This window comes from Tupaia chinensis, unplaced genomic scaffold (genome assembly GCF_000334495.1).
Source record: "Tupaia chinensis unplaced genomic scaffold, TupChi_1.0 Scaffold000368_1, whole genome shotgun sequence".
Taxonomy (NCBI): domain Eukaryota; kingdom Metazoa; phylum Chordata; class Mammalia; order Scandentia; family Tupaiidae; genus Tupaia; species Tupaia belangeri.
This window is the reverse complement of record NW_006159865.1, coordinates 1283717-1305283: the sequence shown is the minus strand read 5'-3', so window position 1 is coordinate 1305283 and position 21567 is coordinate 1283717. Positions and strand designations below refer to the sequence as shown.

Sequence of the window (21567 nt, the reverse complement as noted above, 5' to 3'; positions counted from 1 at the left end):
ATGTGTTTAAGGGATACGGTTTCCCCAGTTCCAAAACTACTACCTCTATAGTTAGTTTCTGTTTTTTTTTTCTTTTTTGAGAATATAAAATATGGGAACCAGCAGTTAGCGTAATGGCTATGTCGCTGGACTCCCACGTAGTCAACCGCGGTTCGCGTCCTGGACCCGGTGGCTTAAAACTCACGCCTGGCGTGTGTGTGTGCGTGCCCAAGATCCCGAGAGGAGAATGGAGGAGAAGGGATTGTGGCGTGACCATCCCCCCTGGGGGGTGATTTCTCGCTTTCTGTCTCTATGTCTCTCTCTGTCTGTCTGGCGAGTGCACGTGCCCTACAGTGAAAAAATCTCTCCAAAAAAAGAAAAAAAAGAAGAAAAGAGAAAAATATAATGTAGGACTTTCAAAGTTGAAGCTCTAGAAATGGCTACTTAATACACAGGGCAGGATGCTGTGTAGAAAATGGGATGCAGTATTATTTCCCATGAGCCCCCTCTGGTTAGGGCCCAGAATGTGAGGTTAGTGTTGTCCTGAGAAGGAGTGCAGAGAGGAACCAAGGAGCAAAGAGTGATTCCTGAAGTCAGAAAGATGCAAAAAAGGGACAAGCAGATGGCGTAATGGTTATTATGTCTCTGGACTCCCACATGGCCGATCACGGTTCAAGTCCTGGACCCAAAGGCTTCAAACTCATGCCAGGCATGTGTGTGTGAGTGCCCAAAATCCTGAAAGGAGAACAGAGGAGAAGGTATTGTGGCATGGCCATCTCCCTTGGGGGAAAGTGATGATTTCTCACATGCTTCCTATAGCAAGAATCTCTCTTATAAAAAGGGGGGGATAAGAAGGGGAGACTTAGATGATAGGTCATTCTCTGAATTTGGGAATTCAGATTGGTATGGCTGTGTGCTTCACTCCCATGAAGAACTCCAAGAGGCCTTTGTCAGACCAGTAATGCCCCCTGCACTACTGTGCATGCAAAAGCTAGCCAGACAAAAGGGGACAGAAAGAAAACATGGGACTCCTCCCCTTACATTCAGTTACGTAGTCGAGAAAACTTGTGCTAACTGCTGGCCCCTCAGTTTACCATTTTTAAAGCACTAGCTTTCCCCGGGCATGGGACAGTTACACAATCTGCTGGATCATCCGAAAAGTCACGGCACATTTTTGCATAGAAAATCATAACATACATCATGAGTTTTCTGACAACCCAATAATTTCATTTAGTAAGTAGATCAGATATAAAGTAGCATAGTGGGGGACCAGCAGTTAGCTTAATGGCTATGTCGCTGGACTCGCATGTAGTCAACCAAGGTTCGAGTCCTGGACCCCGTGCCAGGTGCATGTGTGTGCGTGCCCAAGATCCCGAGAGGAGAATGGAGGAGAAGGGATTGCGTTGTGGCCATCCCCCCTGGGGGGTGATCTCTCACTTTCTGGCTCTCTGTCTCCCTCTGTCTTTCTGGTGAGTGCACGTGCCCTATAGCAAAAACCTCTCCCAAAAAAAGTAGCATAGTGAAAAAGGCATTCCTTTTTCAATTTTCTTTTCTTTCTACCAATTATGTCAAGGATTAAATTCCGTCTCGTGCAAGTATGTCTCAAATATTTGCTAAGATTCTTCCATAACGAAGATAACAGAGTTCAAGGATAAGCAGATGACAACATCCACTTAGAATTTAATGTTCTTAGATTTGTATATATTTTAACAACCGCCACATATACTGGATTCTCATCGATAGAAATAATGTAAATTTACTCTGTGAACAAATTTGAAAAAAATACACCAGAAAGAAGAAAAATATCAGGAAAATAGTACTCAAATACGGCCAAATATGTGTAATGTAATTCTCAAGTCACTGAAGCTGGGCAAGTAGAATTAAAATAATTAGTGTGCTAAAAACATTTATTCAAAGGCCAGATGGTGGCGCAGAAGTAAAACTTGATGCTCTGCAAGGCTGACACACATGGGAAGTTTCCAGGTTCGTGTCTGGAGACTTCCCTGAGTATGCCAGGCATACACGTGGGGCTAGCTGAAGCTGGAGATGGTTCATGGCATATAGACTCTGATCAGGGGCCTGTCTCTCTGTATTTCTTTCCCTCATGGAAGAAAGAAAAAAATAAGCTTTTTAAAAATGTTTATTTATCCATCGATTCCATGTTAATTATTGTTAATATTCCTTTCGATGCAATAAAGAATTCCTAGATTTTCATTTCTGTTGGGAAGGAACTTCAATCTATTATTTAACTCAAAGAACATGTAGAAAAAATTATGGATCCAATTTAGTTACTATTAAAAAAAAAAACAGAACAAGAGGGTTTTTAATAGCCTTAACTTAAAATAGTTTAATGGTTATTTTCTGCTATAGAATTTTGTGGTTATATTTTTTCTATGGAATTTTGTAGGTACTGTTAAATACTGAAGTATAATAACAACATGAACCTAGAAGTCCCTATTTTAGGAGTATCATATAGGCAAGATCATGGCATAAAGGCTCTTGGCACTCCATATAAAGTAAGAGTCCTCACCCTTTGTTCTGCCATATAACATGGAAAAAAATGTTTACAGGCTATTGCAGATGTGTACCCAGATTCTGACAAAATTCTCCCCTTCCTGTCAATTTTTTCTAGAACATTTGCATGACACAGGACTGGGCTATATGTGTTAATTTCCTACATGTTCCTTTCATTCAAGAGAGATCAATGAAATGTTAACTAAATACAATACTATAATCCTTTTTTTAAAAGTAAATCATTGTCACATTTCAGTGCTTTATCTACTCATTCATTCTTTCCTTAACAAATAGTTAACAAGCAGTTAAGCTATAACTCACAACAGACTGGGTCAACAGGTCTCTTGACACCTTGGTCCAAACTCACTTCTCTTGAATTGGAGTGCTGTGTCAATATCACCTCTTCTTCTTTTTTTTCTTTTTTTTAAGTTTTTTTTGCTGTAGGGTGTATATACTCACCAGAGAGAGACAAAGGGAAAGTGAGAAATCACCCCCCAGAAGGGATGGCATGCTGGAATCCCTTTTCCTTTATTTTCCTCTCCTGATTCTGGGCACACACGCACATGCTCCTGTTGTGCTTTTTCCAGCACCAGGTCTGGGACTTGAATCATAATTGGCCATGGGTGATACAGTGCCTTAACCACTTGCTGGCCCAAAGATTTTTTTTTTAACTTTCAAAGGATGTATACATACAAGCGAGAACTCCCTCAACAGACTCTGGTCATGCCACAATAATTATTTCTCCAGTTCTTCATCCTACAAAGATTCTGGATACTCACACTCATGAGCCTGGCATGTTTTTCAAGCTAGTGGGGTTGAGATTCAAACCCTGGCTGGCCATGTGGGATCTGACTTCCTCTGCACAGCACTTAACTGCTGCATTACAGGACCCACCCAAGATCTAATCGAGTAGAGTAACTCATGGATAGTAACCCAAAATTTGGCAGCCCAAATTTCCCATGTGCATTACCAAGTTCTACAATATTAGTAAAACTGATCACTCTTTTTTTTCTGCTATAGAGTGCATGCACTCACCAGAGGGAGACAGAGACAGAAAGAGAGAGAAAGCAAGAAATCAGGGCGAGGCATGCTACCTTTCCTTCTCCTCTAGTCTCTTCTCGGGATTTTGGGCACACAGGTACATGCACCTGGTGTGATGTTCAAGTAGCCAGGTGTGGGACTTGCACCATGCACCTGCCATACGGGATCCAGAGCCTTAACCTCCATTGCACATGTTGGCCCTGATCACTGTTTAGGTAGCATTTAGTAGTCACTGAAAATACTTTTGGTGCTTCACTGTGTTCCGATTAAAACTTTTTAAATATATGAATTGGCAAATATTTTTAAATAAAATGTAGGAACAAACTGTAGGAATAAGGAATATAATTGTGCTATTAGGTAAATAATTTAGTTAAAAGTTCAAGTATCTGATCAATATCTCTATTATATTTTTTTTATTTTTAAAGAGATTTTTGCTATAGGGCACATGCACTTGCCGGAGAGACAGAGAGACAGAAAGAAAGAAGTCACCCACTGGGGAGATGGCCACACCTCAATCCCTTCTCTTCCATTCTCTCAGGATTTTGGGCATGTACACACATGCACCCAGCATGAGTTTCAAGAATCATGAATTGTTTACAGATGTGTGTGTGTGTGTGTGTGTGTGTGTGTGTGTGTATGTGTTCTACTGTTGCTATCATAAAACCAATCAATGATAATCATTTTAATGTCATGATTATATTATGAATTTACTTTTGACTTAACAGAAACAGCACATGTTCAAATAACAGCTTTGGTCATTCTAATAATAAAACTATCTTTTTTTTTTTTTTTTTGCACCAATGGTGATGTTGTGAGGGCCCAAGACTGCCAGTAATTCTTACAAAACAGATATAATAAATGTGGAGACAGCGAGTAATGTTATAGTAAATCAATCCACATGGCCTGTATTCCTTACACATTTTAACTCTACAGAAGGATGTGAACTAAGAAGTGGAAGTGAAGAGTACTAACCAATAATTCCAACTTAACCAAAATAGTAAAATAAAACTTTATGCTCCAGCATCTTATACTCAAGACATTTGTTAAAAGCATAATCATTAAACTTTCCTTCTAAATTGTCCAGGTTTTACTAGCAATTTCACTGCTAGTGTTGGACATCGGTCCTCTTTAATAAAAATCAGAAAAAGATTAACTAACACGCTTTTCTCCATAAAACATTATTAAACATTTTAATGTCTTATATTTAAGAATCTGATTTTTAAATTTCTAGAGGTACAATATGATATAATGCTTTAATCAAATAAAAACAAATACATTTATCTGTGTCAGAGTAAAGGAGATAAAAAAAGACTCACTCTCATCATATAGGTGTAGAATTTACAGAAATACCAATGTAAAAGGCAGTCACTGTTTTTTGCTAGTAGGTATATGCTTTAAATATCTATAGTTCAACTGGCTAACATTCCTACCAAGGCAGACATGCAAGTTTGGGGAAAACAACCCATAATATTTCAATCAAGAAGTGAACACAGAAAGCATTCTGAAATCATCAAATTGTCCAGCTAACAAACGTGGATAAAAAAAAAAAAAATAACATAGTTCGCCTATCTGTATGAAAATGCCCTCGAGTGGTGTTCAGACGTTTGAGGCCCAAGCGTACTTCTGTGTTCGCTCATCACATCTTATTAACAACAACATGACCTAATGAGTACTACCGTGATCTTTGAGATTTCGAAGAATCACAGCAGGAAGGCTATGGGACCGCCACCCTGTCACTAACTCAGCCTCTAGCTCCTTAACGGGCACCCTGAGCGCGAGGGGTGGCACTTTCAGAAGCAGGTCAAGAGGCAGCAAAGCTGAAGAAAGAAAAGGGGGAAAGACATGAAGCTGTAACATAAATCACATTGCATTTCAGGAACGTGTGTTTGGTGTTATCATTGCCGACGTTAGGTTACCTGGTCTTGGCCTTGATCCTATTCCACCGGTGAAGTCCCTGGAAACAGAATGGGAAGCCATTAGAACGATGTATATGATCTGGATTTGACAAACGTTTGCTGATGAACCTATATACTCTGCCGTAGTCTACATTATAATCATAAATACAGGTTCTTTCTCCTCAAGGTGCTCTCAAGAGCTTAATAAAGAAGGAAATAAACATATATCAACATAGACTAGAACTGACTTTTACTGCAAACGGGAGAACTTATCCACCCACAGCTGTCTGTAAGTTCTAAGTATGAGTGAGACCCAAACCACGGGGTTGAAAGATTTTCTTATTATTCTTAACATCGAAGTACTGATTTCATCTTAGAAAGAAATAACACTCAAACATTTATATATGGTATGTTCCATGATATGCTCCTACAAAAACAAAAACAAATGAAAAACCAAGTAAATAAAACTTGAAAGTCTTGAGCAATTCATATACACTCCCCAGCCCAGGCATGTTTAAAGAAATCTAAAAGAGAGACTTGCTCTCAGAAAGTTCAGAAAGGGGTGTGATCACAGCAGTGGCCATGTGTGTACAGGACAGCCCGAGGCGTGAGCGGAAGAGCTGAACATCTGCTTCATACCCTTGTATACACGCAATGCCCCATAAATGCTTTCTGAACGACTGCCCGTTTGCCATCTAGGAAAGTCTAGCACTGTCCAACAAAAAATATAATGCAAGCTATAAACATAATTTTGAATATTCTGGTAGCCATATTTTTAAAAATAAAAAAAAAGTAAAATGCAAATTAGTAGTTAATAGACCCCAAATAGTATCATTTCGACAAAGAAAAATTAATGAGAGATTTTAAATCGTTTTATGTTTTCATAAACATTGAATGAAATTTGGGCTGGCTGATCATGTGGTGGTGAAGGCGACTGGATCCCACATGGCTGACTTCAGGGTTCAAATCCTGAACCCAGCAGCTTCAAAGACATGCCAGGCCTATGTGTGTTCAAGTCTAAAGTCCTGAGAAGAGAAGAGTGGAGAAGAGATAGCATTGTGGCCATCCCAGGGTGTGCTTTCTCTCTCTCCCTCCCTCCCTCCCTCCCTCTCTCTCTCTCCTTCTCTCTCTCTCTCTCTCTCTTGCAAACACACATGCCCTATAGCAAATTAAATTTAAAAACTGAATGAAATATTAAAATTCACTTCATTGTTTGTACAAGTCAGTTTCAACTGCTCAACAATTTCATGTGGGGGACCAGTAGGTGGCAAGGTGGTTAAGGCACTGGACACTCCCACATAGCCAAACACAGTTCAAGTCCCAGACCTGGTGGCTTGCTTTCTTACTCCCCACCCTCTCTCTTTCTGTGTTTCTCTCTGGTCAAATTAAAATAAATGAATGAATAAATAAAATTAAATAAATAGTTTTTTAAAAGAGGTTAACATTTAGGGGGAAAAAAGAGTTTCATGTGGCTCCTGGCCTCATGCTTATGCTTTTCAGACCCTCCTAAGAAGTTAGTGGCCATTCTCTTCATTACTCACACCACAGTTATTCTGCATAGCTGCTAAATCTGAAAACTTCATGCATCACCTTCCACCCTCCCCCAGTCTCTCTCACTCATGAAGAAATAAACAACAACAAAATGGTTATGCCCAGTGTGTTCTAGTGGGATCTATGACATAGACCCCCCTGGCCAGACTGAGTCAGTGCCAACTCTGCTGTTCCTTTATATTCTAAATTCCTCTTTAAGAAATCTTTTTAAAAAACCATTGCATATTCAATCATCAAATATTCATTAAATGACTACTACATGTAGGGCCCGTGCTAGACCCTAGAGATGAGATGGTGAAAAGAAATAGCCTCTACAGTCTTCGAACTTACAAGACTACTGAGTAGAGCAGGGGGGCACAAAAGGTTAATTTTTTGGAAATTATATCAAAAACCACAAGAAAATACAATCATCTCAAATTTCAAAATAGAACAGACTCATTATGACCAGAAGTGACAGCTTTTAACTAAGCAGTTATTGGGCCCACAGATGGACAAATGATTGAAATTATGCAGAGCCCGGGGGCAGCCTGCCTCTAGATTGAACCACATTGAATGTTACGTCCAATAGAACATTATAGCAACGGAAGATGATGCTTCTGTGATAGCGCAAGCTGGGAAATACACAGGAATGGTTTAACACAAAGAAAACATTCCAGAAATATTTGCTAGTGAAAAGGCTTCACATATTGAAGTTGATGTTCTCTGATAGTTTTGAAATGGACATTGACCAGTAGCATTGACCAGTAGCTGATGAAAGAATTTCAGAAAAATGGAAGGTTGAAAGGATTCTAAAAGGTCATCGCTTCTGGCTCTCTATAGATCTGGTGTGACCTCATCTGAAATTCATAAGTCAAAAGAGAAGCTGAATTGTTAAAACTGGATGTTAGCCTAAAATGTCCACCCCAAACCACCAACAGATAAGGTGGAGAATGACAGTGTTAACTTTGTAATTTTTTTTTTTTAAAGGTTTTTGCCTTCGGGTATGTGTGCTCTCCAGAGAGAGAGACAGTGAGCCAGAAAATGAGAAGTCATCTGGGAGTGGGGGATATGGTCATGCCACAATCTCTTCTCCATTCTCTTTCTGGGATCTTGGGCATGCACACACACACACATGCCCAGAGTAAGTTTCAAGCCACCAGGTCCAGGACTTGAACCACAATCAGTCGGTCATATGGGCGTCCAGAGACATAGTCACTATGTTATCTGCTAGCCTTTTTTTTTTTTTTTTTAAGAGAGATTTTTGCTATAGGATGCATTCATTCGCCCGAGAGACAGAAAGCAAGAAATCACTCCTACCACCACCACCGGGGGGAAGCAGAGATGGACACGCTGCAATCCCTTCTCATCTACTCTCCTCTTGGGATCTTGGACACACACGCACATATAGCTGGCATGTCCAAGACTCGAACCATGGTCAGCTATGTGGGAGTCCAGCGACATAAACGTTATGCCATCTGCTGGTCCCTCTGCTGGCCTTTTTAAAGAGAATCTTTACTGAATTAATTCAAGCCTAGGGGCAAATTACTTGAACAATTATTTTGACAGAAGATTACTGGCCATGAAATAGATGAAGCTCTAGAGTTTTATCTCTCACAAGAATTCTTTTAAATTCATCCCTGAACAAAAGGAATATTTTCACATGCCTTGTACGTGCATGTTTATTTAATTCAATTGTAAAAAGCAACTAATACTATTTGATGCTGATACGACTTGATGTTGAAAAAAAAAAAGAAGAAGAAATTAATTTAATGAAATGAGAAGCTTGGTTTACAAAATTAAGATAATGCCTTCTGGGTCACCCCGTTGCACAATGGTTAAGTGCTATTTTTAGGAAGCCAGATCCCACACAGCCAATAACAGTTTGATCCCAGTTCAAGCAGCTTAAAAACCACACTGTGTGAATGTGTGTGTGTGTGTGTGTGTGTGTGTGTGTGTGTGCATACCCAAAATCCTGATGGAGTGCACAAAGGGAGGAAAAATTGGTTGTGGCAAGAGCACTGGGGGAGGGCGGTGCTTTTTCTCTGACTCCCTCTCTCTTTTTCTCTGGTGAGTGAATGTGCCCTCTTGGCAACAGAAAGTAAGAAAGAAAGGAAGGGAGGGAGGGAGGGAGGAAGGAAAGGGGTGCCTTCCACGGTTACAGTGACCATGTAACATGAGCTAACTAATATTTCACAGCTGAAATTTCTTTCAGAGAGTGACATTCATAAACAGGTCCTGGGTGAATAAGTGACAATATGTAGGGCTGAGTTCTCATCCTCAATAAAGGCTCTCATCTGTCTATAATGTTAACAGAGTTGGTATCATGACAAGAAAGCAGCATAGTATTTCTGTGGCTTTCCAATAACGGTTAGAAACAAATGAGCCATAAGCCAGGAGGGTTTAGAACTGCCACATAAAGGGAATACAGTGCTCTGACTGACGACGTGTGTGGGGTAGGGGTGGGCTGGGTAAGACGGCTGGGTCGTGATATTGGCAGACAAGAGAGTAGGCAAAGAGCAGTTGAAGTTGATTTAGGCAGGTCATGATCAAGCAGTATTTACTCAAAGTAGAGTTAGATATAATACTGTGAAAAATAAGCAGCATTGCTGCTAAGAAGAGGCAAAATATACAGGTACTGGTCCAGCAGGTGGTGTGGTGGTTAAGGCGCTGGACTTCCACATGGCTGACTGTGGTTCAAGTCCCAGACCTGGCAGCTTGCTTTCTCTCTCTCTCTCTGTTTCTCTCTGGTCAAATTGAATAATAATAATAATAAATAAATAAAATTAAATAAATTATTCTACAAAAGAAAATACAGCGGTCCTAAGACTACAAAAGCGTCTTCCTGGTCACACCTATAACGCTGGATGCTCACGGACATTTACAATTGTCTTTATATACAAAGACTAGATCAGGTATACACTCTCGAATACAATCATGCACACACCGAGTTGTGAACCATGGGGATCTCCAAAACTGCAACCATCTGACATGTCTCAGACCAGCCTGCCGACTACACCCTGTTGCCTTGGCAACAAGAGGCAAGCAGGCAGGAGAAAGCCTGTTGCCTGAGCAACAGAAGTGTTGAAAAAAAAAAGAAAGAAAGAAAGAAAATGAGCTTTAAGCTGTAGCGATGGCCAAGACTATAAATGAGCCTTAAGCTATGGCTACGGCAAAGGCAATAGGTCAAGCCAGTAGTCAAGATGTCAGTCATTTACAGTGAGAAGTCCACACTCGACACTTGCTATTAACTAGCAAGTGTTTGTAACTCGGCACCTGTGTGCAGTACCCCACGCCCTGCAGAAGGTAAGGCTGACCAAGGCATAGTTGGACACATGCCTGGCACACGTATTAAATACTTATCAACTGAATAAGTGAATGAATGTTTTCAAGAAGATCAAAATGCCATCCATCAGGGGGTAGAGAGTAGGGCACTGGATCCTACATGGCTGACGACACAGTTCAAGTCCCAGACCCAGCAGCTTGAAAATCATGCTGGATATGTGTACCTGTGTGCTTAAAATCCCAAGAGGAAAATGGAGGAGAAGGGATTGTGGATGGCCAACCACTCTGGGGAGTGACATCTCACTTTCCCTCTCTCTGTCTCTCTGTCTCTGGTCTGTGGAGAGCACGTGCACCTGATAGAGGAAAAAAAAGGTTAAAATACAATGGCTAAAGTTTACTAGTGCGTATGACAGGCTCAGGATCCTGTGTGCCTTGTCAAATTCCACTATACAGAATAATTTATACGTTGAGAAAATGCTATGATCTGCTGGAATAAAACTGTCAATGTATATAAACTGAGTCAGCCTATAAAATCCACATTAAAAACTGGTAAAAGTCAAGTCCAGTTTTAATTCTTTCCTCACATATAGTAGTAGAGACAGGAGATTTTAAGTCAGATTTGAAAACACTTCAAGTTGGAAATCTCAGAGAGATCGGGGACTGATCCAGATTTGGTTCTTGCCATTAATTCTATTCCCGACAAAGCCTCATCATCGGTAGAAGGCTGGCTGATCACCAGGATAGCTCCCAGGCCTAATGTGGCATTCCTTTCTCCAGCCCTGAAACTTCAGTCCTCTGAGGAGGCAGGAGGTACCCTTTCTAGTTCCATCTGTTCACATGTTTTACCCATTTTCACTGGTTATAGAGGTTGTTTAGTTCTTCAGCAAGCAATCGGCTTAAATCTGGCTCTGAATATCTGTGGTGACCGGTGAAGAAGTTATTTTTACGCTTTTCTCTCTATACTGTGAAACCAGGGTCAAATCTGTGCTGTAGACTCTAGAAGCTGTGTTTAGATAAGGTATGTACTGGGACCCGCAGAGGGCGTAATGGTTACTTCGCTGGACTACCACATAGTCGACCACGGCTCGAGTCCCAGATCTGGCCACTTAAAACTCAAGCCGGGTGCATGAGCATGCGTTTCCAAGATCCCAGGAGGAGAAGGGATTTTGATGTGGCCATCTCCCCTGGGGTTAATTTCTCGCTTTCTGTCTCTTTGTCTCCCTCTGACTCTACGAGTCATTAAGGGCTCCAAGGGGCAGAGCTGCCCAGGGTCTCACTGCAACCATTAGACCATTTCATACATCGCACAGAATAGCAGGAAAACTCTCTAAGCTTGATTTTCAATTTATTTTTTTTCTATTATATAGCTCCATGTTCTCTTACCGTCAAAATTCTCATTTAGCTCCTAAATAGTTTGCAAGATAGGTTCACGTTTCACATGAATAAACTTAAAAACCCCAGGAAAATCCTAAACAAATTAGATTGCAAATGACTTTAACTTTATTTAATGCCTTTGAAAGATGTATAAATACAGGTAAGATCTGTCTCCTTTTCATTTAGAGAAGCTCTGGGGATTACCTGGAAGGAAGTCAAAAAGTTATTAATGTTCTCTCTTATTTGGCATGAATTACAGGTTGTCCTTCATCATGTATTTTCTCTGACATCTGTCCTTATCTTCCCATGACACTGTAAGTTCGTCAAGGGAAGAGACCTTGACTTAATCCAACCTTTGTTCCCTGATGGCATGTCACACTGCATGTACCACATACATGACACACCTCTACAAATGTTACTTTAGGTCAGATCCTATTCACCTTGGAACACACTTTCCAAAGCATCAACCTCACTGTATGGGCCATTTTCCAATGTCCATCTGTTCACTTGGTCATAACCCCAAGATAAAGCTTGCTCTGTAATATCCTGGTTTCAATGATTTTTAGAATAAATGCCCCCATTCTGATTATTCTAATTTATCTAATTTGGTATAAAGCAATTTGCTAATTGGGTGGACACCATGTTGTGAACTGGGAGCCAGCTCCCAAATGGTCAACTAGAGGTCCAATTCTGGCCCTGGTGGCTTAAAAACATACCAGGCATGTGTGTGTGCATGCCCCAAATCCTGAAAGGTTGGAGAAAGGGAGTAAAGAAGACTGTGGTGTGACCTCTTTCTCGCTCAGAAAGGTCCATGAACCCTCCAGCAATTAAAAGAAATTTTTAATTAGCTAATGACTAGCTTTTAAAAAACCATCTCAAGCTCTTAAATAAATAGTACATGTTTCTTTTATTTTGAAGGATTGGGCATAACTGAATTGTTGCAAATGAGATCATTTTTCATGGATCCTATAGAAGAAAGTAGAAGTATTTGGCAGTGCCAAGATTCCTAAATTTATCTGACTGAAACTTTCCATTTTAATATAAAATTCTCTTAATTGGGGAGTACACCCATATGCTATACTTTATTTTTTGTACTAAAATACTTGGCTTATACATTTTTCTATATATTTAAGCAACATTATACCACTAAGTATAGTATATAATAATATTTTTAAAACCTTTTGATAATTTTTTAAACATACAAGGGAACTTTTAAGTTGTACTTGCCAATTATTTTGGAACTTTTTTCCTATGAAAATGAGCAGTAGATAGATTTCCAGAGAAGCTCACAAGTCTACTGCACTCAGGATGAAGTTAAGGTAGAAGCTCAAATGCCAGAGATGAGAGGACACACCTCCTCCTTGGTAGACGCATTTAGACCCCCAGCTCCATGGCCAGTCACTCATGTCCCACCTACACCCGCTCCCTATCTGGGCCGAGAGAAGCAAGAGCTCCCCCAGTTCCAGGCTCCTGTGTGTGGTTTCATTGTCTGTGGACAGTGGAAGCAGAGGTGGGAGGTCAGTGATGGTAAATTAGGGAGTGGAGAATGCTAGGGACCAGCAGGCCCTGGAGATCCCTCGGCAGAGTCTTCTAGCTTGGGTCTCACATACCCATGTCAGTTCTCCTTGGGATATTAGGCCTTCTCCTTCCCCTGTCCTACTTATCAGTACTGACCACGATGTCGGTGCATTTTGGCCCACTAGAGAACACCATGAGGTTCAATAGGTTTACTTTTCAGACCTTTCTTGCAGATCATACAGTCTCATAAATTTTCCTTGAGTTTTTATTACCAGCAACACTGACAAAGAGTTTACGCTAAAAAGCTCTACCTTAACCCTTCCTCACTCTCACTTAGAGAAGGTAAAGTTATCAGTGACGCTGTATCTTTGACTAAACAAAGCATGATTTGTCTATGTGAATCTTCCTTTGCCACCTAACTGGGCTCCCCAGGAACTTGTTCTCTACGTTCTCCATGCTGAAATCCATTAACATTGTTCTTCCCAGCCAGCACCCTCAAACCCAGAGGTAGAGAGTGATTTCCTTTGGGCTGCCCAGAAGCCACTCCTGCTCCATTCAGCAAGGACCCCCAGTGGACTTGAAGGACTGTCAATCAAGGGTCTCCACTCTTCCCAGGGCAGTGAACAGGAGTCTGATCCAAGCCAGGCTCACTGACTTTCTTGTCCTAAGACTCTGAATCCTAAGAAAGGTGACTCAAGAATGGAAACATAGGGACCAGCAGATGGTCAAATTATTAGTCAAATCCAATAGTTTTGTTTCAGTCCATCTTCCCAGGTACAACTATCAGTGACACTTCTAGTTGTCCTCAAATAACAATTTCTTCTTGCTTTTAGAAGACCACCTGGGGCCAGCAGGTGGCATGGTGTTTAAGGTCCTGGACTCCCATATGCTCGATTTCAGTTTGAGTCCCAAACCCAGCAGCTTGAAAATCTTGCCATGCATGTGTGTGAGCATGCTCAAAGTCCTGAGAGAAAAACAGAGGAGAAGAGATTGCGGCATGACCAACCTCCCTAAGGGATGATTTCTCACTTCCCCTATCTCCGTTTTCTCTCTGGTGAGTACAAGCACCCTGTGACAAAAATCTTAAATTTAAAGAAAAAAAAAAGATGACTCCCTAAACATATCCCCGCCTCCCTTGCAGGTAGACGTAGCCCCATGAAGATCTGTTCGATCGGTAAGTGAGCAGAAGTAATGAACACAACACGTGGGTCATAGTCTTAAAAGGAAGCGGGGTATCTCTACCTCCCCTTTCCTCTTCCTGGCCGGGATGTCAGATGTAGTTCGGTGGGTCACACTGACCACATCTGCCATGAGGATGAGACGGATGCCCTTAGGACATGGAGGAATAAGAAATAAGCAGCCCTCAATGACTTCCTGGGGCACGATAGCTACTCCTGACCTCAGAGAGGCTCCCTGATTGGTTGAAGGCCACAAAGCTAGCAGAAGCAGAGTTGCACTAAAACCCAGGTCCAAGCTTAGTTCTCTTTCCAGTATGCAACTTGGTAAACTATAATTGGTTCTAAGAGGGTGGACTCTTAACACATATCCATGGTAACTTCTGACTACCGGGTTCCAATTTAGCCACCAGTGTCTCCATCTCTGCAAAATCTAAACATATTTCTAGGAGTTCAATTTGTATGTACCTTGTTTGGGATTGTCTTTCTCCTCCTGAAGCACTAAAACTTCTCTTTAAAATGTCTGAAACAATAAAATAAAAATCACTTTACTTTTTTACTTTTTACTTTTTATTTTCTCCACAAGTCTTTTATTTTGTTTTTAAATGCTGTATTTCTGTTAGCTGAGTCATTGTACATCCTGGAAAGACTATCTTTGTTTATGAAAGTATCAGCTCAAATGTATTACAAATTACTATTTTCTTGACAGGTTTGTTTAAGGTTCTCCCCCCCCCCCCCACAAGAAAAAGTGCTAAACAACCAAAACAACAAGAAAGATTATTGTTAATAGCTAACAAAATACAATAAAATATCTATGCCACAATTATCCTAAAGCCTTTGCCAAGATCACACAAGATACCACATATAAAATTAAAGATCTAGCTTTTCCTTCCTGATCGCTGCTCACCACGCTCCCCATCATGGTTACCAGAGATACACCACACTAAACTCCTCAAAGCAGTCAGTACTGAACTTCTTCTAGAATAGGCTACATATGTTTACATGCATAAATATTTTTTCCTGTATTACATTCATCTTTCTTCAATCGCAAATTAAGACATTTTTATCTCATAGGCAGCAATTTACAAGGAAAATAGACCAAGTGTTGGAAATTGGGGTTGTCCCAGAGAATCTGGAGCATCTAGTCACCATTTTGAGGGACCAACTAAATTTGCAAAAGACAAAAAAGAAAAAAAAAAATATAGCTAAATCCTTTGAGCTCTATTTTGACCCTTCAGGGCACTGTTTTAAATCTTCTTTTATGAGAGCAGGTATAGTTACTGAGGAGAGAGAATTAATTTTACTTAATTTATTTTGGAGTATTTTTACCGATATTTTAAATTTTTCTATCAATGAACACTTTTAAAAGAAGCATTCTTTTCTCTATATTTCCTATTTTAATTTCTCTTTTCTTTCAGTTCCAGGAGTGTTCAATGTATTTACTCCTATCCTTCCTTATAATACTTAAATTTTATCTAAATACATCTTTTCCTTTCTGCCCCATACCCCAGAACATTTATTTTCTTTACTGTTTCAAATTAAGAGATTTTATATATATATATATATACACACACACACACACACACATATGTATATATGTATATATATTCACACACATATATACATTATATATAATTTTTTGTTTCTAAAAAAGTTAAATGCTCTTCTGTCTCTAGCATTTAAATATATTTCTACATTAAAGTATTATCAAACTGTATAAAAATTAGCCAAATTTCATTTCTAGCTTCTAGTCCCGCTAATTGACAGAATCATAAAAGGTCACTTCCATTATTCTTGTTATTATTTAGCTGTCTCTAAATTAGTTATCTCAACTCCCTAGTTAGAACCTGCATTTACTGTTAGAAATAATAAGCGATTCATCTGACAGCTAAGGAAATATAAAACCCCAGAGCTGGTTGGCCTTTGGGCTCTGTCAAAAAGACAATCTAAATACCTTTCCTAATTAGTAGGAACACCTAGAAAACAAACCATGAGGTTATGTATATGGGGATACTTAATTGACTCAAGGATGATTCCCCAACTGCACTGGCTGGAATCCCACTGACGGCGAACTGGTAATGAAAGCTTACTGAATGTCGAGTCTTTCAGAGGGCTTGAACTGGAGCTGCTGGAGTTATCCGAGATGTCCAACTCATCATCGAGCTCTGAATATATGTCTGCCCATTAGTAAAAAACAATGAAAAGGAAATGAACCTTGAGGCAGAAAGGAACTGAGAGTGTGTTTGTGCTGACCGCCTTTCACGAGAAGTACCTTTCTCAATATTTTCCAGGTTGAAGTTATCATCTGACAGGATTTCCTCACAGGCCCTGTCCTCATCCTTACCACCGGGGGCCTGGAAGCCTTCGGGCGCCAGCTCTGCGCTTTCCGAAAGCTCGCTTTTCAAGCTGGCTGCTCCACTGCTGCTGCTACTCAAGCTCGCCTTCTCAAAGGTTTCCTGCAATGAGAAATTCAATGTTTAATAGCCTCTTACTCTTTCCATCTTTCTGCAGTATCTGCGGCTTGTGGAAACAGATTGAAATGCTTGAAAAGTCATTATAAGTCTTTCATGCAGAAGTTGCGCCAGTAGTCCTTCTGTATACCTGCTATGCAATCTATTCAGAATATAAATATCAAAAAAAAGTGAGTCTACAAGCTACTATTGGGCAAACAAGAATGAATGTGGCAAAAGTGCTCAGTAGCAAAGGTCTGTATGTTCTGATCAGAGAATCGCAACACTAAGCTGGCCCCATAGCTTAGGGGTTAAAGGAACTAGATTACACATGGCCAACCAACTGTGGTTCAAGCTTGAGCAACATGCTGAGCACATATGCATACATGTTCAAAACTGCAACAGGATGGAGAAATGGAGAAGGGACTGACGCATAGCCATGCCCAATTAGGGGATATTTTCTCTGCCCCTCCCCATCTCTGGCAAATGCACCCCTTGGCAATTTATAAAAACAGAATCGCCAGGGCCAGCAGATGGTGTAGCAGTTATATCACTGGACTCCCACATGGCTGACCACAGTTCAAGTCCCAGACCTGGTAGCCTGAAATCGATGCCGAGTGCATGTGCGTGCATGCCCAAGATCCCAGGAGGAGAATGGAGAAGGGACTGTGGTGTGGCCATCCCCACTGGAGGCCGATTTCTCACTTTCCCTCTTACCGTGTCTGTATCTCTTCAGTGAGGGTGTGCACCCTAAGGCAAAAAACCTCTCAAACAAAATGAAACAAAACAAAATAAAACAACAGACTTGTACCTCTAAAAAATAAACATACTTAATTTAGCAAAAATTACTCTTCATTTTTTTTTTCTAAGATATTTGCTATGGAATCCTCCCAGGACCATAGGGGATATGTAAGGCTTATTTTCTTCAAAGCTCAAAAGAAATTAGTAGCAGACAAAGGCAGGCCATGGGGAGCGAGATGAGGGCTCCTAAAAAAGAGCTGCAGTGAGGAGGACTTTCAAACCACTTTGGTGTCCACACCCTGGCCTGGCTTGACCCTCTGCAGAACCAGCCACAGACTTCTCCAGAGTCCTTTAAAACAGCCAGGAACATTTCTAGCAATATTATGAAGGCTCCACAAAGTTAACATTCTGGTCATGTGATTCCACATTTCCCTAAATAATATTATTAAGAATTGCAAAAATTATCCCTGAAGTTCCAATAAAAATAGAGAAAAAGCTTTGATAAAGGAGAACTTGTGATCAGAGAGATACTTTTTAAAACTCTACAAGTATAGAGGGTATAATAATGTAGGCTGCATAGTTTGTTTTGATTTGAAATAAAATAAAATAATCTCTCTTATAACTTTTTAAATCTTTTTAAAAATATTAAGTTAGCTATAGAGTATGTGTACTCACTGGAGAGATACAGAAAGAGAAAGAGAGGGAAAGTGAGAAATCACCTCCCACGAGGGACGGCCACTCAACAATCCCTTTTCCTCCATCCTCCCCTTGGGATTCTGAGCATGTACATGTGCCCAGTGTGTTTCAGGCCACCAGGTCAGGGACTCAGACCACACAGCTGGCCACGTGGGATCAGCCACCTTAAGCACCACACCACCTTGCTGACCCTCTTGTATCAGTTTTTGTTGTAAAAAATGACACAGTTTTTTATCTTGGGCAGAAACCATATACAACTGTAGACACATTTTCCCTAATGTGAATCTTTGGGTACCCAACTCCTTATGCAAACCACCCCTTGAAGAACTGGGGACTATAGTGGTTCTTTTTTTATTATTTTTTTGTATCTTTTTTCTAAATATCACTTTGTTTGCTTACTCATTTAATTTGACCAGAGAGAGACAAGCGAGAGAGAGAGAGAGAGAGAGAAAGTGAGACAGCTAGCTGCCAGGTCCAGTCCTCAAACCTCGGTCGGCCGTGTGGGAGTCCAACACCCTTAACCACCACGCCACCTGCTGGCCCCTATAGTGGTTCATTTTAAATTCCTCAGTACCTACACAAATGCCTTCCACACAGCAATAGCTCAATAAGGAAGTTCTGTGTTGCAATCAAAGGGAGAGAAGGGACCAAAAAGCAGGTGACATCCCCCGCGAGATCAGTAGTTTCATGATTTCTGTGTGTTTTCATCTTTAATCCTCTTTCTCCACAAGTCTCCATTGAAGAGGCTACTCAATGATGCATTTATGGCGAGGAATGAAACTTTTCCCTTCCCTTTCCCCTTCTGCACTTATGAGAAGTCACCAAGCTCATCCATCTTTAAGACAACCAACCCCTCAATGATAATGTGTCTCAGCAACCCAGCAGGCACTTGCCCAAGGCAGAGGATGGCTGAATGATTTGCTCTAAGTGATAAGGCCACTAGGATATTTTCAGGAGACACCTCCAGCGAGTACATAAACCTATGGAAGGAACTTGGGCAAAAAATAGAGGGGAAAAAAAGTGCAACTCGTGTGGCAGGGATAAAATCCCGCCACTATCATTTTTCTTTTTTTTTTTCACTTTCTGATTACTTAAGCTTTTTCAAGGAAGAGAGGGAGTTAAGTTTCCTGGCATCTGCATCTCTTAGGGATGGATGGCATATTCTGTGTATGAATATGGCAGCAAGGAGAATTCAATGCAAACCAGACAATAAAATTGTCACTGATATGAAAATCACCACTATTACAGAAGATGCTTCCTGTCACAGTACTGGCATAGGCACAATGGTGTTTAGCTCGATTTTCCTCATTATAATGTAATTCTTTCTATATGTGCAGCAGGTTTCTAGTTGAATAGCAATTCTAACTGCAACAGACTGACATTGCTCAAATCAGCCGCTGCAGTAGGGGAAGAATTAAGACACTCTATCTTACTGAGACTAGTGTAATTTTAAAAAATTGCCCATACTGTTAGTTTATCAGGAGAGAGAGGAAGAAAAGTAAGAAATAAATATAATGCATAGCCCTAACTATATACAGAGAATGCTTTATTTTAGAGCTATAAAATTATGGGACCAGTAGATGATGTAATGGTTATGTCACTGGACTCCCACACAGCCGATCATGGTTCAAGTCCCAAACCCGGCGGCTTGAGAATCACAGCAGGTTTGTGTGTGTGCATGCCCAAAATCCCGAGAGGAGAATGGAGAAAGGACTGCAGCATGGTCATCCCCCTTGGGGGAGGAGGGGGTGATTTCTCACTTTCTCTCTGTCTCTCTGACAAGCACACACGTCCTATAGCAAAAATCTCTCTCCAAAAACAAAAAAGGCATTCTTTTATGTTCTGAAATATTCATATTCCAATGAAGTGTAAGTTTTTACTTTTGTTTAGTTAAACAAAAGTGCCCTTAAATATATAAATCTAGTGCTACCAAGTTCTTGACGGACATCCTCTGGTTAAAGTGATCTTTTACCAACGGCAAACCACCTCCTATGCTTTTCATGAGTGATAACGCGAAGAAAATTCAAAATAGGGAGTAGATCACTGCGTATTATTGTACACAAATGTAGTGCCTGAATTTCAAAGTGTTTTTTAAAAATCAGCGAGTGTGGAAGGACCACATGATGGTGCCGAGAGGCTCTTTTCCTGACCTCTCTCTGGGAGACTTGACTTTGCCACTTGGGAGAGGGGATCTGACAAACTAACCTAGAGACTGGGCCCTCCCTATCTGTGGTAGGTGGAAATTTTTCAGCTCTGATGTTGTTTGGTGATGGCATTGTCTAATTCCATCTGTAAATTCTGTAGCTTTTTCCTCCTCCCCTTGACCTTCAAGCAGGAAAGAAATAGTTAAACCAGAAAAACTGGTGTTTCGAGACCCTAAAAATGGATACATTTGAGAAGATTTTATACTAAAAGAAAATACTAACTTCCTGTTTGAGTTTCATTTATTTTTTACTTTGCATTTCTTAAAAAAATATTTACACAAAGCTGAAAAATTTGCTACTGTGATATAACTATGGTCTATTATTATCATGATATACTCTTAAATAGAACTTTTTAAAAGCACTACAACAGATAAATGAACTGCCACTAAATTAAATAAATTAGGGAATGAATCCATCATTATAGTGCAATCTAAATATTTAGTATTCTATTTACCATGGTTGAAAATTTTCACTGCTACCAGTTAACTAACTTAGCATCAATAATGGAAAGTGGGGTTTTTAAATTATTCTTAATACAAATACAGGTTTTCTAGAAGTAATAACACTAGGGAACCAGCAGTTAGCATAATGGCTATGTCGCTGGACTCCCACGTAGTCGACCGCAGTGCAAGTCCCGGACCCAGTGGCTTAAACTCACGCCGGGCACGTGTATGTGCGTGCCCAAGATCCTGAGAGGAGAATGGAGGAGAAGGGATTGCAGCATGGCCATCCCCTCTAGGGGGTGATTTCTTGCTTTCTGTCTCTCTGTCTCTCTCTGTCTGTCTGGCGAGTGCACGCGCCCTATAGTGAAAATCTCTCCAAAAAAAAAAGAATACCACTAATAAAGAGGTGGAGAAGACTAGCATTATGTTCTAAAAGCATCATATGTAGACACTGTCTACAACCACATTACTGACCACCATGTTTTCTAGGACTGCTGGCTAACATGCAAATGAAGCTGAACGTGCATATGCTAATATCTCCAAAAGCATTTTCAGTGAGGTTATAGTGTCAGGTAATTCTATTTCACATATAAAGGCAGCAAAGCACAGAGAATCACCAAGTGGGTAAGTTTTAAGACATTCTAATTTGCATTTCTTAAAAACAAGAAATGTGGGACCAGCAGTTAGCATAATGGCTATGTCGCTGGACTCCCATGTAGTCGACC

At 40.4% G+C, this 21567-nt stretch overlaps 1 protein-coding gene across 5 annotated transcripts in view; it reads right to left on the bottom strand.

Moving 5' to 3' along the window:
• Window positions 1-21567, bottom strand: part of NEK10 (NIMA related kinase 10) — a 225545-nt gene that overhangs the window by 39884 nt on the left and 164094 nt on the right. For 3 of the 5 annotated variants that reach the window (XM_006153310.3, XM_006153311.3, XM_014589674.2), the window contains 5 exons: window positions 16581-16764; window positions 16399-16485; window positions 14777-14831; window positions 5451-5488; window positions 5211-5351 (listed from right to left, as the gene is read on the bottom strand). In XM_006153310.3, coding sequence (XP_006153372.1) covers window positions 5211-5351; window positions 5451-5488; window positions 14777-14831; window positions 16399-16485; window positions 16581-16764 — 505 coding nt within the window. The remainder of the gene's footprint in view (window positions 1-5210; window positions 5352-5450; window positions 5489-14776; window positions 14832-16398; window positions 16486-16580; window positions 16765-21567) is intronic. The other 2 variants (XM_006153312.3, XM_006153313.3) reach the window with 1 other exon arrangement.